At 40.6% G+C, this 18,582-nt stretch overlaps 1 protein-coding gene across 2 annotated transcripts in view; it reads left to right on the top strand.

The window, feature by feature from the left end:
- The window catches only part of FGGY (FGGY carbohydrate kinase domain containing), a 582,083-nt gene that overhangs the window by 423,540 nt on the left and 139,961 nt on the right, over positions 1–18,582 (top strand). For both annotated transcript variants that reach the window (XM_007480500.2, XM_007480498.2), the window contains one exon: positions 16,090–16,197. In XM_007480500.2, coding sequence (XP_007480562.2) covers positions 16,090–16,197 — 108 coding nt within the window. The remainder of the gene's footprint in view (positions 1–16,089; positions 16,198–18,582) is intronic.

Genomic DNA, 18,582 nt, shown 5'->3' with positions numbered 1-18,582 from the left:
TCAGTCAGGATCAGAATGACAAATTTGTCTGAGATGTCATAGATTAGATTCTTGGTGAGGAATGGATTGAAGTGGATATTCTCTAATGTGTCTTCCAACTGGGAGAGAATGTGAAGTTAGCCAATTTTCCCTAAGTTTACTCTGCAATCCATTTTGGCAAACCTACGGCATGTGTACCCTAGGGGACTGCTCCCCTCTCCCTCTCCACTATGCCTGAGGACATTTCTCACTTCACTTGCCCCTCTGCTTGGCAGCCCAGTAGGAGCACTTTCTCCCTCCTCTGTCTGGGGTAATGGAGTTGCTCACATGCAGCATGAGGGTGCCGTTTGGGCACTCAGTCTCTAAAAGGTTCATTATCACTGCCTTCGATATATAGCCATCCACTCAATCAATGGCTTAAAGTTACTTAGCACTGGATCATTCAATGGATATTTCAAATCCAATGACACAGTAGCTTAATCACAAACTAAAGCATTTCTACCGATTCCTCCCCACATTGATTGAGAGATTGTTTTTAAATGCTCCATTACTCTCTTTAAATCCATGCTTTATGAAACTAGTTTTGTTCCTCATTAGTTAATGTGAGTAAACCAGGCAAGTGTGTTTTCTTGTGTCCATTGGCTCAAGTCATGAAACCATGGAGATAGCTCTAGGAGCCACACAAGAGGCTCTGACTTTTCCCAGTCTTTTGTTGGGAAATCCTTTGTGAAAGGATTCATGTCTTATAACTCCATCCCTAAGGGCACAATTAATCTGAACTTTGGGCTTTCAATCTGTACCATTAGACTACCAACCTAACCTGGCATTTGGCAATATAGCTTAGGTACCTGATTCACTGAGAAATATTGGGGCTCTTTGGCTTTGTAATGACACTTAGGGGTACAGCAAGACAATATTTCCTGATTTTGTGCCTTTCTCATTTTCTACAACTGTTAAAATCCCACTGAGATTTCCTTCATAGCCATTTCAACCTTTCCTTCCTACCATGTCTTTTGGATTTCTCTCCAAATCTTTCTAGAACTAAGAAGAATGTCTGTTATTCCAAGTGGAAGTGGGGTGTAGTAAAAACATGACTCTTGAAACTCTTGAAATTTAAAAGATTCCTAATTAAAAAAAAAAGCAACTAAAGGTCCACAATGGAGTCATGGCTTTGTATCTCACACTCCCCTTCCCATGCTAGTCTTCATTTTCCACCCCTGGAAATATATTGCAATTGCCCCAGAAAGAGGTAGACATAATGCCATAAGGGTTTAATGACAATTAATTCTTTACTAAGTCATTCTTTTTTTTAAACCCTCACCTTCCATCATAGAATCAATACTGGGTATTAGTTTCAAGGCAGAAGAGTGGTAAGGACTAGGCAATGGGGTTTAAGTGACTTGCCCAGGGTCACACAGCTGGGAAGTGTCTGAGGCCACATTTGAACCCAGAACCTTCTGTCTCTAAGCCTTGTTCTCAATCCATTAAGCCACCTTTCTTCACCCCTCAAGGCATGCTTTATTAATGTCTGTTCCTATCTCTCCACCACCAGAAGTCTTTGGAAAGTGCCTATTGCCAACTTGGAGAGAATCACTCCCCCAAATACCTAGGAAAGGCTGGTAGTGATGATGCCAAGATTTACTCCTGAGGGGAGAATCAAGTTATCAAGTACATGTGAAGATAGTCCTTTAAGACACCAAATTATCACATATGGAATCAACTAAGGAGGCAAATCCTCCAGAATTCACCATCCCCCCCAAAGCTGTTCTCGTCAGGATGGGCTGTTTTATTTCATCTTATCTTATCTGGATGAATGTTTTGTTTCCATGAAGCAGTGGTATAAAAACAGAACCAATTTATTGTCTCATCAGGTGAAGGTAAGCGAGAAAACCAGATCCACTCTGGTCCTAGGGATGACTCTCTTTGGCCATCAAAGGGGGATGAACTTCATGTGTGCAAGATAGGGAAGGCAAGGTGAAATCAAGCTTTCTGTGAAGATCTGGGTGGGTTGGGAGGAATCAGCAGTGTGATGCAGAAGCCAAGAGAGTGAATGTTGGATTCTGACCTGCATGATGGTGGGCATGATGTCCAGGAACAGGAATGCAGTAGCTTTTCTGGACTCTGCTTGGCCTGTGTTCAGGTCTGGATCCCATAAAACTATGAAGTTAACGGAACTGGAAGGGATCTTAAAACACAGAATGTTAGAGTTGGACAATACCTTGGAGTTTGGAATCTTAGAGCTGGGAAGAACTTTAGGCCAAAAAATGGTGGGGCTGGAAGTAACCTTAAAACACAGAATGTAAGAGCTGGGAGTTCAGAGCTGAGATTTTAGGACACAGAAGGTTAAAGCTCAATGGGCTTTAGACCAGAAAATGGTAGATATGGAATGCACATTAGAGCCTGGAAGTACCTTGGAACAAAGAATATCAGAGCTAGGAGGGGTCTTAGAACAGGGAATGACAGAGCTGAAGAGAGCGCTTGGGATAATGATTATGAAGGATAGTGGGGTGTAGGAAAAAGAACATTAGTCTTGAAATGTAAAAGATCCACACTCCCCCCCCCCCAAAAGATCCATGATTGAGTTATCACACAAAGAACACAGATGGTCAGAGCTAAAAGGGAACTTCAAACAAAGAAAGTCTGGGAAGGGAACATGGAAAGAAGAGCACAGACAGGCCAGAAAACATCTGCAAGAGAGTAGTCAGGATGGTGAAGGACCTTGAGTCTGTGTTCTGTAAGGCTTGGTTGGAGGAGATGGAGATATTCCAGCTTGAAGATGTTAAGGCTTGCCATGTGGAAGAGGAGCCATTGGGTGAAATCAGGAAAATGGGTGGAAGGCTTAAAAGAACTCCCTGGCGAAGATGTCATTTCCATCCTAGAAGTTCAGAGATTCTGAGCTCTTCAGAGGTCATTTTCCCAATCACTAGATGGGTGGGTTTGCTCATTGGGCCTCATTAGAAGTGATGAAGACACATCTGATCTTAACTTAGGAGGACTAGAGCGGCCCAATGAGTGCCATACATTTGTTTTAAGTTAGTGTCTCTAACTAGCTGCAATGCCTTTATACATACATACATACATTTATATATATCCAATTAAAATTATTGTTCAAGATTCTGCCAAACAAAACACATTACAAATGACATGCTGACTCTCTTTAAGTTGTCTCTTAGAATTATAATTTTGCCCTAAATCATGTCATATATTTTATAGTTCGTGGACTTCCTCCCTTTTTATTCTAAAGAAGGCCAGATGGGCTCCGGATACATTCCCATCGTCGAAGGTTTGACATTGATTTCCTCCCTCTATGCCAGGGCTGAAATCAGGCCTGCATTTCATCCAGATGATCTATTCAAAACAAGAGCTGCCTCCTGGCAGGCGCTCGCAGCCGAAGACCGTTCCTGTGGATGCCTCCTTTCATTTGGAGCTGGTCGCTCTAGAATGTTTACATAGCTTACATGTTAGTATGCACTTTTATAGAGTACAGCGAGAGGTTAAACCTACCCAGATCAGCTTTCCCTCTCCTCCCACCCTCGATTCTTTTGCCCCATTTGCCTTTGTGTTTAGAAAACATGTCTTCATCCAAGGACTCCTTTAAATGAAGAAAGGAGAGAGAGACAGAGACACAGACACAGGCAGAAAGAGTGAGTGAGAGAGAGAGAGAGAGAGAGAGAGAGAGAGAGAGAGAGAGAGAGAGAGAGAGAGAGAGAGATGGAGAGACAAGGAGGGAGGGGGAGAGAGGCAGAGACAGAGAGAGAGAGAGAGAGAGAGAGAGAGAGAGAGAGAGAGAGAGAGAGAGAGAGAGAGAGAGGAAGGGGAGAGTGAGAGAGAGCGAGATGGAGAGAAAGAGAGAAGGAAGGAGGAAGGGAGAGAGGAAGAAGAGAGGGAGAGAAAGACAAGGGGGGGAGAGAAAAGAAGACCCTTCACATTTTCCTAAAACGACAATGGACAAGCAAAAGGGGAAAGAAACCAGTGGAATGTGTGGTGACCTCCCCTAACCAAGGAGAACCTCACCAGCTTCACTGCTAATCCAAAGCAAATTTCTGATGGGAAGAAAATTTTCCTTCTATGTCCCATACCCAACTGCCTCAATATTCACTCTCTCCTTTGCCTTATCTCTTCACCACCACCCACCACCACCCCTCAAGTGTTGATTAGATAAAGAACACAGGTCCTCTTTCGTCTTTCATTTAAATTTAAATTCTTGCAAAAACAAATAAGTATTTGTTAAATGTGTGCTGTATTTCAGACAAAGTATTTGCTGTTATAATACAACCATATTATAATAATTACATAGCACACAATATGTGATATATCAACTTTAGTTATTTTAATTATTTTAATCACTATCAATATTTTCATTAAATTGTATTGTAATTAGATATAATTGAATAGCACATAATTATTTTCTTATTCTTAATTGAAAATTCGTTATTATCCTAAAATCCATGTTCAAATCCTGATCATTATGTATTCCCCCATTTGCAAGTCACAAGCTCAAAGGTCTTCATTGTCCTCAGTTGTACAATGAGGAAATTAGACTAGAGAGTTTCTGAAATGCTGATAGTAGTGTGTTCTGGGTTCAAATTGTGGTTCTGCTTACCACATATGTGCCCTTCAGCAAGTCACTCCCACTCAACCTCAGTTCCCTCATGTTTCACATGATGAGGGCAGACTAACTCCTCTCTGGATGGAGTATCTTAGAGGAAGAACAAGAATGTAAATGGAAGAGAAAATAAGTCTCCCACAGAAGAGGACATTTCCTTACCTGGAAGTTTAGGAGACAATGGGGATACAATGAAGAGAAGACCTGAGTTCAAATGCTGCCCCAAGCATTATATAATTCTAAATTCTAAAACCTGAGTGACTCTGGGTAGATTGCAAGATCTGTATGCCTCAGTTTCCTCAACTTTAATATAGGAATGATAATTGTACCTACCTCATTGGGTTGCTGTTATGAAAAGAAACTTAATATAGATGGGTAGACAGACAGATGGACAGACAGAAGGGGAGAGAGAGAAAGAGAGGGAGGGAGGGAAAGAGGGAGAGAGATGGAGAGGGACAGAGACAGAGAGAGAGGGAGAGACAGAGAGACGGATGGATGGATGGATAGCTGAAAATACAGATAATAGACAGAACACATAGATACAGATTTAGATAAAGATGATAGAGATACAGACATAGATGGAGTCCTGCCCATAGCTATATAATACATATTTGCCTATACATGAACCTGCCTTTATCTATACTCACATCCACACACACACATCCTTCGTGATGACCTTGGGCAAGTTACTTGACCCCTCTGAGCCACTCTGCATTTCCCCACCTGTACGGAGAGGAGTTTGGTCTAAGTGACTTTCTATTGCCCCTTCCAGCTCTAACCCACCATCTAGGACGTCTTGTCTCAGCTGCTACAGCCGCTGAGCTCATAGAGGAAAGCCCGAGGACCAGGTTCCCTTCTATCTCTCATGAGGACAACCCCACGCTTGAATGCGTATTAAGTCCAGAGAGTATTGGGTTTTACTTCTTTCTTTTTCTCTTGGTCTTCCTTATTTCAATTAAAAACAATTATTCGGTTCTTTCACAAAGTTTATCATTCTGTTTAAATTGACTTGAACTTAGCCCAGGGAGGAGTTCTTAAACCACAAGTCCATTAACATTCATATATATGTATATATATTTGATAAATGTAAGCCAATAAAGTTTTCTTTCTTTGTAGTCCCATGGATCTCATTTTATACATCATAATTCTGAGAAAGGGTTCATCATCTTCTCCAGTCTACCAGAGGGTTTTGTGGCACCTGCAAAAAGGCTCTGAACCCCTGTTAGAGGCAATGGGGAGCCAAGAAGGGAGTCTGAGTAGGGGAGTTCCTATGTTTTCAGAATATTGATTTAGCATCAGTGTGGGAGATGGATTGAAGGCTAGAGAACAAAGGTAGAGAGAATATTGTTTTTAATTGTAGTATTTATTGCAGTGAGGGTTGATGCTGACAATAACACAAGAGGTTGGGGGCTCTTAGGATCATGAATTTAGAGCTGAAAAGACCTTTTCAAAGATCTAGCCCACTCCCCTCATCCTACAGACAAGGCAACTGAGGTCTAAGTTTCCAACCTTGGATGGGACCCAGGAATGCTTTGTCCCAGCTCTCTGGCATTTGGAACTGCTCAGCCCTTAGGGCCTGCAAACCCCAAACCCAGGACAAACTAATTTGGGCTCTGCATCCATGCCTACCCGGCCAAATGTGGCTGCCTGCCTGGAGGGGGGGGAAAGGCAAGACTTGGGGAGGTTGAGGAGGGCTCCAAGGTTTCTTTGCTATTAAGGAGCTCTTGCCAAGCAATATTTGGTGAGTTAAGGACAAATGAATGAGAAACACATGGATTACATTTCCATTAAAATTACACATGGGTTTCCAAGTGGAGGGGAATTGGGGACCTTGAGGTTAGACGACTCCAAAAAGTTTTACAAATAGTTCAGGACACTTAAACCAGTTCTTGGCTGGCCTTTCCCATCCCAAATTTGGAAACTGTTTGCTCAATGGAGGGACCTGCAAAACTCCTTCTTCCTTCTTCCACTCTGCTTCATTTCCATGAGCTACTGTTAAAACTTAAATAGTGAGATTGAATATTTAAGAAAAACAGAAGCTTTTGGAGAAAGGTTACTAATTTTTCTGAGATCCCCAGACAATGAGAGTAAAATCCCAAGAGGAACGACATCCTCAGCTGTTAGCTATCTTGAGGTAACTAGTATTAGGGCAGCTAAGAGAGCGCCAGGCCCGGAGATGGAAGTCCTGATGTCCTCAGACCCTTCCCAGCTGTGTGACCCTGGGAAAGTCACTTAACCCCCATTGCCTAGCCCTTACCACTCTTCTTCCTTGAAACTAATACTTAGATTGTAAGGCAGAAGGTGAGGGTTTTAAAAAATGGTGGATAGGATTATAATTATAGAGTTGGAAAAAATCTTAGAATCTTGTTCTACAGATGAGAAAACTGAGGTATAAAGAAATTAAGTGACAAAGACAGAATGAAAACTTGTACTCTCTGATTTCAAGTCCATCCCTCTTTCCACTGAACAGTACCGTCTCCACTTTAGTCCTTTATGTTAAACATAGGACCTTGTGGAGAGCTGGGCTTGGAGTTAGGCTACACCTCTCTTCCTCCTTTATAAAATAGAGAATGATCATAATAACCACCTTGCAAAAGTGCTTATTATTTTATCTGGAATTTTATTTCATCAATGTGGGGAACTCCTAGTATGGAAATTCCCTTCCTCAACCCTCAACCCTCAACCCAAATCACCAACAACTCAGGGAGAAATGGAAGGTCTTCTATTTGACCCCAACCTACTCTTCCAGTTTTATGGCCCATGAGTCTCTTTTCATTCACAGGAAAGCTATTCCTTGGATTCAATATTCCATCTTCTTTGCTTTTGCCCAAGTTATGTCCTACACCTAGAATGCCCTTCCTCTTCATCATTGCCTTTCAGAACTCCAAGTAAAGTACTACAAGAAAGGCAGGTAGGTGGCTCAGTGAATAGAGAACCAGACCTGGAGATGTAAAGTTTAGGGTTCAAATTTGGCCTCAGGTTTGAGCTATATGTCCCAAGGGAAGTCACTGAACCCCAATTGCATAGTCCTTACCTTTCTTTTGCTTTAGAATCAATACTCAGTATCAATTCTGAGATAGAAGATGAGTTAAAAAGAAAAAGAATGCAAGACTCAGAATTAGGAGAACTTCAGATTCACATCAGCCATGTGAGACACACTGACAGGTTAAGGTAAAGATTTGCCCAGGGACACCTAGTCTTATGGCCAGAAGTGGGTCTTGAACATAGTTCTTCTGATCTCTGAGGGCCATGCTCCAAGTGGCTCCTCAGAGCCACCCCTCTCTCAAGATTAAATAAGATCATGTCTGTAGAGTACTATAGGATGGTTGCTTGGTGCTAGGGTTGAGACTCAAATTCACATCTTTTGACTTGAACTGTCTATTCTTTCTTCAGAACATAAACTCATTTCCTTTTCGTTATTAATTCTATGAAGTGATGCTACGTAGTACAGCCAACAGATTGTTGGACTTGGGTTTGGAAAAACAGATACCTTTACTCTCTCTGTGACCCTCAATAGGTCACTTATAACTTCTTTTAGCCTCAGTTTCTTCATCTATAAAGTGGGGATAATAAAAGCATTTATTCCATAGAGTTATCATGAGAATTAATGACAATAATGCCAGCATGTCTATGTCTATTTTAAGATTTTCATAGTGTTTTTCACATATCTCATTTGATTCTCACAACAACCTAGAAGGTCGATGTTGTTATTATCCCTATTTTACAGATCAGTAAACTGAGACCTTTTGGTCAAGTGACTTACCCAGATTCATTTGGCTAGTGAAGAGTGTGGGGCAGAGTTTGAACTCAGGTTATCCTGATTCCAGATTGATCCCTGTTCACTGGCAGTCTTTGAGATAAGTGCTACATAAAATCAGTTATTATTTCTGTACACAATGCCTGACCCCTAGGAGGCACTTAATATGTGTTTATGGTGGAATTTTTTCTATCTGTTCAGTGGTGTTCATTGGTGTTTTAACTATGGTAATCTGGGAGATATGGGAGGTTTCTTCCCAGAAGGGCACACAATCCTCCTCGGTGTATGCCTTCATCAGTGTGGAATCCTCTTACAAGATGGTGGAATGAGAGCCAATGATCATTCAGAAGGAAGCCAGCATCAAAGTCCAGTAGGGAAAGGTATCTACAAATGCCTGTGGACAAACTCCAGTCACTAGTCCTTGTGGAGGTCACCCCTCCCAACTCCACACAAAACCTCCTCCTTCCTCTAGAAGCATTGATGCCTCTGTAGCCTGAGCTCTGTCCTCTCTGATCTGGAAAGACAGAGCAGGAAGAGTATAGTAACTCTGCCACAGAGGGGTGTGTGTGTGTGTGTGTGTGTGTGTGTGTGTGTGTGTGTGTGTGTGTGTGTAAGACAAAGACAGATGGAAAGAAAGGCAAAAAGACAGAAACAGATAAAGAGATAGAGATGTATAGAAACAGAGAAAGACAGAGAGAGTTCGCTTTCATGGTGATATTTTATTTTTTAATATTTAGGCTCTTTGAAAGGGATTTATTGAACTAATTAAAAAATACATACAGTAACTAGAAACCGTTATTTGTATTCTCCAGAGAACCCAGGGCTCAGGCTTGCTCAGAAATGTTTTGGGAAGTCTATTTCTGCATCTTTGTTTTCTTGCTTAATTCTGGTTGTTGTTTTTTTCTATTTTTCTGATGAGAAGCATCTGTAATTAAAGATGACTGTGGACAAACAAGAGCCAGCTCACATGTCTTTCCAATAATGGACATGGGACAAGGCTTGCTTGGCATCCTAATTTCAGTGACATGGGCTGGATTTCCAGGACCCTAATCCATATATTTGTCAATGAGTCAGTCAACAAGCATTCATTAGGATCTTGCTATATACAGGCAATGTGAGTGCTGGGGCTACAAAGGAAAGCGAAATTCAATCCCTGATCTTGAGAATTTTCAATCTTAGTAGGAAAGAAAACATATGAATGGGTACAGATGATATATTCAGAATAGATGGATGGGAACATCAATGGAAGGCATAAACAATAGGGAGTGAGCAGGAAAGATGTGCTCCAGAAGGTGATATTATGTTGAGTCTTGAAGGACTCCGGAGAACTCAGGAGATTTTGGTGAGAGGGCAGAGCACTTCATGATTAAGGAATAGCCAGAACAAAAATTGGGGAGAGGACATGAGATGTTCTGTATAAGAAACAGCAAGAAGGTCCATAAGGCTGTGAAGTAGAGTCTATGGAGGGGATTAAATTCTAAGTAGCCTGGGAAGGTTAGAAGAGGCAAATTTGTGAAAAGCTTTGAATGCTAAAAAATGGCATCTAGAGAGACATGGATGTCATTGATGGAGGTGAGGAAAAATGGGCACATCTACTCTTTAGAAAAATGGCCTTGGCCATTGAGTAGAGAATGGACTGGTCTGGGTACAGACTTGGAGGCAAGAGGACCAATTTGAATGTTGCTGCAGTTGTCTAGGAAAGAGATGATAAAAGCCTGAAATCGGGTGCTAGTTGTATGAGTGGAATGATGGAGAGAAGAGGATATAATCAAGAGATCCTGTGAAGATAGAAATGGAAAAACTTGGGAAGAAATTGGATATATTAAGTAAATGAGAGTGAGGAGTCAAGGGTTTAACAATGAATTTGCAACCTGAATTACTGGGACAATGGTGATAATTCTAGATAAATTTGGAAGAAAGATAGGTTTCGGAGGATCACTGAAGTAGTTCTGCTTTGGACAAGTTAAATTTGAGATACCTACAGGGACATCCAGCCAAAATGTCCAATAGAAGTCAATGATATTCAGCTAGAAATCAGGAGAGAGTTTGGGTCTAGATATTTAGATATGGACGTCATCTGCTTAGAGGCAGTAATTGGACCTAGGAAAACTAATGAGATCACCAAACAAAATAGTATGGAAGAAGAAGAAAAGAGCATCCGGAACAGAGATGTAAGGAATACCCATCACTAGTGAGTGTAATACAAATGAAAAGCCATTAAGAATGATCAAACAAAAAGGAGGACCAGGAGGGAATGCTGTCATGAAGACCTAGAGATGAGCGAGTATCCAGCAGAAGGAAATGATTAAGTGTCCAACAGTAGCTGCAGAGAAATCTAGAAGGATGAGTGAGAAAAGGTCTTAGCTTTGATGATTAAGAGATCATCAGTAACAATGAAGAGGGCAGATTCAGATAATTATGAGGTCAGATTGCAGAGGGTTCTAAGGGAATGAGAGAAAGGAATTGGAGGCAGAGGCAGTAGATAGCTTCTTCAAAGCCCTTTAACCTTGAAGGAGAGGAAAACTAGAAGATATTAGCTATCTAGTAGGGGTGGGTGGATCAATTGAGAAGGGGTTATTTTACAGATGGGGGTGACAAGTTCAGCAAACAAGGAAGGACATCATAGAAAGGAAGAGCTTAGAAGTAATAATGATGGTGAGAGATGGGCAATTGGTTGGAAAATCTGGGAGGGGGTGGGAACAATGATGCACACAGAGCACTTTTTCTTGGTAAGAAGAACTATTTCTTCATCCAAGACCAGAGTGAAGAAGGAAATGGCAGAGAAAGTTGTCTGAATTATGTGAGATCATTAGAGACATGACTATTAAAGATTTAAGGTATAGCTATCTCTATGTTGAACCAAGGTGGTATAGAGAAGTAGGTCATGGGAATTGAGTAGATTTGGGAACTAGAATGTTAGGGAATTTGAGCTGGGAACAATATATATAAGTAAGAAAGACCCATAGATCTAGTGTATCATCTAGATGCTTTTCAGTGCCTAAAACTCCAATTCCATGATGCTGTGCCACACTATCAAAGAAGAGAGAAGAACATTGCATGATTAAGAAGTTCATTTTAGTTCCCAGAATTAAATCTGCTGGGAATTCTCATAGGTGAGGGATCAGTAACAAGTACTACAAAGAGCCCTTAGATTTCAGGGAACTATAATTGGATTCTGCCTTTGCTACATACTACCTGAAGACATCAGGGTGGTATAATGAATAAAGTAGATAGACTTGGAGTCAGTGGAACCTAAGTTCAATTCTTGCCTCATATGCTTATCACCTTTGTGACTCTGGGTAAGTCACCTAAAATTCCTCATTCCTGATTTTCTCATCTACAAAATGGGGATAATAATGGCAATGGCATCTACCTCACAGAATTGTTATAAGACTAAAATGAGATAATATATATAAAATACTCTACAAAACTTATAAATGCTAGCTATACTAACAGAAGTCATGGCATAGTTGATTTAGCAGAGGAAGGACCCTTAGAAGGAAAGGCATTATAGAATCATAAGTCTCAAGCTGAAAGGGTCTACAAAGTCCAATCCATTTTACAAGGTAGGAAACTGGGGCCCTTGGAAGTGCAGTGACTTGCCAAGATCATATAGATAATATCAGGGTCAAAATTTGAACTCATGCGCTCTGACTTTAAAGTCAATGTTCTTTCCAAGGGACCTTAAACAGATCACTTAACTCTGGGCCTCAGTTTCCTTCACTGTAAAAAGTGGAGATCAGACTGGATGCTTTCTAAGATCCCATCTTGCTCTAAGTCTTGTATTCTATGAATACAATTCTTTTAGACACACACACACACACATACAAGGCAACTTTGTGCCTGCCTCAGTGGATAATTTCAGGTCTGGAATTAGGTGGACCTACATTCAAATCTGGCCTTAGACATGTTCAGGTTAAGCAAGTCATTTAATCGTGTTTGCCTAGGCCTGCCTCTTCTGTCTTAAAGTTATTACTAAACCAGAAAGTAAGGTTTGGGTTTTTCAAATAAAAAAGAAAAGGAATGCTTGTATGTGTTTTTTAGTTTATCCCATTATTTCTCAAATGCACTTAAAGAAAGAAAAACAAAAAACCAGCATGGAAATGAGAGCCTTGGAAACAAGGCAAACTAAAACTTAGAGATGTTCTTTAATGAATTAATTTAGAATATTTTTCCATGCTTACATGACTCATATTCTTTCCCAATCCCCTCCCAGAGCTAACAAGTAATTCCCCTGGGTTATACATGGATCATTGTTCAAAACCTGTTTCCATGTTATTCATATTTGCAGTAGGATGATTCTTTAGCATCAAAACCCCAATCATATCCATCTCAAACCATGTGATCAATCACATGTTTTTCTTCTTCATTTCTGCTCCCACAGTTCTATCTCTGAATATGGATACATTCTTTCTTATAAGTCCCTCAGGATTGTCCTCAATCATTGCATTGTCACTACTAGAGAAGTCCATTACATTCGATTGTACCACAGTGTATCAGTCTCTGTGTACAATGTTCTCTTGGTTCTGCTCCTCTCACTCTGCATCATTTCTTGGAGATCATTCCAGTTCACATGGAATTCCTCCAGTTCATTATTCCTTTCAGCACAATAGTATTCCATCACCAAAAGATACCACAATTTATTCATCCATTCCCCAATTAATGGATACCCCCTCATTTTCCAATTTTTTGTCACCACAAAGAGCACAGCTTTAAATATTCTTGAATTAGTATTTTTCCTTATCTCTTTGGAGTACAAATCAAGGAGTGGTGTGGCTGGATCAAAGGGCAGGCACTCATTTAAAGCCATTGGGGCATAGTTCCAAATTATCCTCCAGAATGGTAGGATCAATTCACAATTCCACCAGCAATACATTAGTGTCCCAATTTTGCCATATCCCCTCCAGTATTTATCACTTTCCTTTGTTGCCATATTGGCCAATCTGCTAGGTGTGAAGTGGTACCTCAGAGTTGTTTTGATTTTCATGTCTCTAATCAGGAGGGAATTAGAACCCTTTTTCGTGTGTTTATTGATAGTCTTGATTTCTTCATTTGAGTACTGCCTATTCATATCCCTTGACATTTGTCAATTAGAGAATGGCTTTATTTTTTTAAAATTTGACTTAGTTCTTTATATATTTGGTAAACTAGACCTTTGTCAGAGAGTTTTATTATAAAAATTTTTCTTCCAGTTTGTTGTTTTCCTTCTAATTTTGGTTGCATTGGTTTTGTTTGTACAGAAACCTTATAATTAATATAATCAAAATTATTCATTTTATATTTTGCAATGTTCTCTGTCTTTTGCCTGGTCTTAAATTCTTCCCTTCTCCATAGATCTGACAGTTTTACTATTCTATGTTCACCCAATTTATTTATGATTTCACTCTTTATATATAAGTCATTTACCCATTTTGAATTTATCTTGGAATAGAGTGTTGATCTAAACCTGATTTTTCCAATACTGTTTTCTAATTTTCCCAGCAGTTTTTGTCAAATAGTGAGTTCTGGTCCAAAAAGCTGGGATCTTTGGTTTTATCTAACACTGTCTTGATGTGGTCATTTATCCCAAATCTATTCCATTAATCCTCCCTTCTGTCTCTTAACCAATACCATATTGTTTTGATGATCACTGCTTTATAGTACATTTTAAGATCTGGTACTTCTAGGCCACCATCCTTCACATTCTTTTTAATTATTTCCCTTGATATGCGTAAACTTTTGTTCTTCTAGATGAACTTTATTATCCTTTTTTCTAATTCTATAAAAAAGTTTTTGGTAATTTGATAGGTATGACACTGAATAAACAAGTTAATTTGGGTAGGATTATAATTTTTATTATAGTAGCTTATCCTACCCCTAAGCAATTAATGTTTTTCCAAGTATTTAAAACCAGTTTTAATTGTGTGAAAAGTGTTTTGTAGTTGTGTTCCTATAATTCCTGAATTTGTCTTGGCAGTTAGGTTCCTGATTATTTTTTATTCTCTAGAGTGATTTTAAATGAAGTTTCTCTTTCTAACTCCTGCTTCTGAGTTTTGTTGGAAATATATAGAAACGCTGATGGTTTATGTGGGTTCATTTTGTACCCTGCAATAAAGCTTAGAGTTTTAATTCTCTGGCCACATCTGGTAATACAAATACACAATTACTCCTGGGAAATACCACCTGACATCCTGCTCACAGAATCATAGACTCAGAGTCAAGAGGATTTTCATCCCAGAATGCCCTCTCATCTCCCCAATTAGTAGCTGTTGAGTTTCAGTTAGAGAGGACTTCCTTCCCCATTGTCCTTTGAAACAGCTCTCTCTGATGACAAAAGGTCTCCTTAGGGTTTGCCACCCATTGGAAGCCCCTGCTGTCTTTCCTTTTCCTCCAACTATCCCAGTTACTACTTCTTCTATTCTACATTCTCTTGGGGTCAAATTTTCCCATTTAACTCACAGGCTATGAAAAAGGGCACCAGGTCCATTCTTCGATTCTTTGAGAATAATTGATCATTACTGAAAGAAATTCTTTGAGTGCATTCAAACTGTATATGACATCTAAGAATATGAAGCTACTCAGTGATCCTTGAACTCATCCATCCTAGAGTAGAATAGAAATCCCTGCTAAAAGGGACAGCTGGGTGGCTCGGTGGATTGAGAGCCAGGCCTAGAGATGAGAGGTCCTGGGTTCAAATCTGGCCTCAGACACTTCCTAGCTATGTGACCCTGGGCAAGTCACTTAACCCCCATTGCCTAGTCCTTATGGCTCTTCTGCCTTGAAACCAATATGCAGTAATGATTCTAAGGTAGAAGGTAAGGGGTTAAAAAAATCCCTGCTACAATATTCCCAACCAGTGTTCACCCAGCCTTTCTTGAAAGCCTCCCATGAAGAAGAACCTGATACCTCCTCAATGTAGATTCCACTTTGGGAGAGCTCTAATTGTTAGGAATTTTTTTTTCCTACCTCCAGACCAAAAGACACCCTTTTTAAAACCTCCATGTCCCATTCTTCTAAAACTCAGAAGAACCAAACTCATCCCTTTCTTCATGATGGCTGTTTGAAGATCTGAAGATGGACGTGTTTCATGTTCTTCCAGGCTCAACAGCCCTCATTCCTTCATTTAATCTTCACGTATCACGGTCTCTAATCCCTCTCACCAGCCTGATCTCTGGTGCTCTGGAACATCAAGACCCGTACTCTAGATGTGCTGTGACCAAGATCTAGAACAGCAGAACAATCACCCCCATATTATCAGAATATTCTGTACTACTGTTGATTCATACTGTGCTTGCCATCCACTGGAGCCAAAAATATTAATTTTTCCTCAATGTTCTATTAACTCATCTTGGGATTTTTTTGGGGGGAAGCAGTTGTTCCCTGTGTCTTATAAATGGGGACAGCCAGGGGGCATCATGGGTTGGACAGATAGACTTGCCTCAGATGTTGTCATCTGAGTAGACCTCAATTATTGGAATCTCTCTCCACAAATTAGCTGATGAAGAATTGGCCAAAAATGGACGGTTTTAGGGAGTTTTAGGGTGAGGACACTGAATGATTCTGGGATTTGCCCAGGGTCACACAGCCAACATGGATCAGAAGCAGGATGTGAACCCACAATCATTCTCCTCCCTTATCCACTTGCCAACTCGCATAGTTTGTTCTGTTCTTTTTACCAAGTCAGGACCAAATGATTTCTTTCACCAACGGGGACATGTGACCAAGCAACCTTTCAGCTCATTAACCTGCTTTGTCACTCTCTTTCCAGATCAGCCAAAGCCCCATTTTTGTGCCAGGCATTTGGGGCCCCTACTTCTCGGCTATGGTCCCTGGATTTTGGCTCAATGAAGGAGGGCAGAGTGTTACTGGAAAACTGGTAAGTTCAGTGAATGATCAGATTCTTTAGGCCATTCATTCATTCATTCGATTAAGCACCTACTAATATCCAGGTTCTCTATAGAGTTGTGGGAGGAGATAAATGTCTAGATAAAATACAATGGCTTCTCTCTTGAGACTCATGAGTAGGAAAATAAGACATCCACCCAGATTACCTATATAAGATATTTGTTCATGGATTTATTTTAAATTATAGATTTATAATATTAGCTTTGTAGCTTCAGTGCCACAGGGCATGTTGGAGGTCATCCTTGAGACAAGATTTGAACCCAGGTCCTCAGATCCCAAATCTGGGACTCTTTCCAATACAGTAGACTATTGCTCATAATTACATGACATATACATTAAAGAAGAGTAGCTAGGTGGTCCCGTGGATAGAGCACTGGGGCTGGAGTCAGGAAGACTCATCTTCCTGAATTCTAATCTAGCTTCAGACATGTACTAGCTGTGTGACCCTGGGCAAGTCTCTTAAACCTCTTTGCCTCATTTTCTTCATCTATAAAGTGAGCTAGAGAAAGAAATAGCAAACTACTCTAGGATCCTTGTCAAGAAAACCCCAAATGGAGCTACAAAGAAATGGGCACAAATGAAAAACAACAGAACAACAAAAAGGTCCTAAAAGAAGAGCTTTAAAGGAATGCCTGGAAGGTTCTTGCAGCTTTGTAAGAGGATACACAACCCAGCTGGCCACTCTACACATATATTTTACCCGGGTACCATGTCCCAAGAGGTTTCACTGGAAGTTAAATCAATAGAATCAGCTTTTGCTTTTGCTGGCTTCGGTGAATAAGCCAATGAGTGGTGATTTATGAGCCTGGGTCTTTTATCATGAGTGTGGCTTTTCCAGCTACCAGCGTGAATATGATACCCACATCTGCAGCTCCAATCTGCCAAAGCTCCCAGCCAGGGGAGGAGAGAGAGAGAGAAAAGGGATGAGAAACCCAGCTAGAAGAAGAGGGATTAACTTGTAAATGAGAAAAAGAGGTGCCGCCAAGGGCATCGAAGGGTGAAAGTCTGAGGGCATCCTCTGGCCTGGTGATTATCTCTCTGTAAACTCCCACTTGTTTCTGCTCCTGGACTCTCAGCCTCCTGTTCCTGAACTGGGGCCAGATTAATTGTACTGTACTACTATAGGTCCACCACATTGGATGGTGGGTAATTCAGAGCATCTGAGAATCCCAGAATCTCAATAGAGACCCCCAGAAGGCAACTAATCCAAGCTACACTCAAACAGAAATCTCCTATACAAGATATCCAAGAAGAGGACATTTTGCCTGTTTCAAGACCTCCAGGAAGATGGAACCCATGACTTCTAGCCACCACATTTCAACGAGTCTCGAAGAGAGAGTGAGGCTGATGACTTTGTGCAACTCAGCCTCATTTAAATCTAATTCACGGGCAAATCAGGACATCCCCCAGTGATGGGGCAACAGAGGAAGCAGAGCTTCTTCCTTTCTTTGGGTCTGACACCCTCCATTTATGATTCTGGCTAGAGTATCTCTCTGTAGATACTTCATCAGAGATCTTCCTTCACCACGCTGACTCATGATCATGCTGTATCTCACCAGTGATGTTCCTTCCTAAAAAACATATTTCTCAGAAATTCCTAGATGGGTTTATTCATTTAAGTTAACCTTCTTTAAGAAGATTACATCATAGAGTTAGAGTTGGAAGGAACCTCAGTTATGTTCTAGTCCCACTTTCTCATTTTACAGATGAGGAAACAGAGGCAAAGTGTTTTTGAGGATAGTAAAGAGTAGAATCATTCTCAAAACCCAATGACTCAAAATCCAACCTTAATGCCATTTTAGGGATAGAGAAGGGATAGAACCTGGGTTTTCACTCGCATGGGGGCCTTCCAATGAGTAACTCTGTCTATACAGGTCAGCAACTTCTCTACAACTTATAGTCTCAGAGAGATGCCCAGAACATGGAGAAGCAAGGTCACATAGTCAGTTTGTGACTATGTGGGACTTACTAAGACCCACATCTTCCTTCCTCCAACACCAGCTTTCTAGCCACTACACCAAGACACATGACATTAGTGGAAATCAGCATTACTGGGTCCGAGCACATCCAATCCATCATTCATCATTGCAACATAAACTCAGGTGTTTCAAATTCAGGAAAGTAGGAAGGGTCATTCCACAGCTGAAACCAATGTAGAAGATGAAGTGAGAAAGAAAGGTGCTTAGCCCCAAGTACCAAGACTCAAGGACTCTTGGGAATGGGCTTTTCATCGAGCAAGGCAGATTGGGAACTTTGCCTAGAGACATTCCTCCTTTCTCCAGTCTCTGTCCAGTTACTACCTAGTGATAACTCATTATTTTTAAAACATTTACAAATAATATTTATATAATGTTAA

The sequence above is a fragment of the Monodelphis domestica genome, chromosome 2, assembly GCF_027887165.1.
Source record: "Monodelphis domestica isolate mMonDom1 chromosome 2, mMonDom1.pri, whole genome shotgun sequence".
NCBI lineage: Eukaryota > Metazoa > Chordata > Mammalia > Didelphimorphia > Didelphidae > Monodelphis > Monodelphis domestica.
The sequence above is the reverse complement of the archived record's forward strand: the minus strand, read 5'-3'. Positions and strand labels throughout refer to the sequence as shown.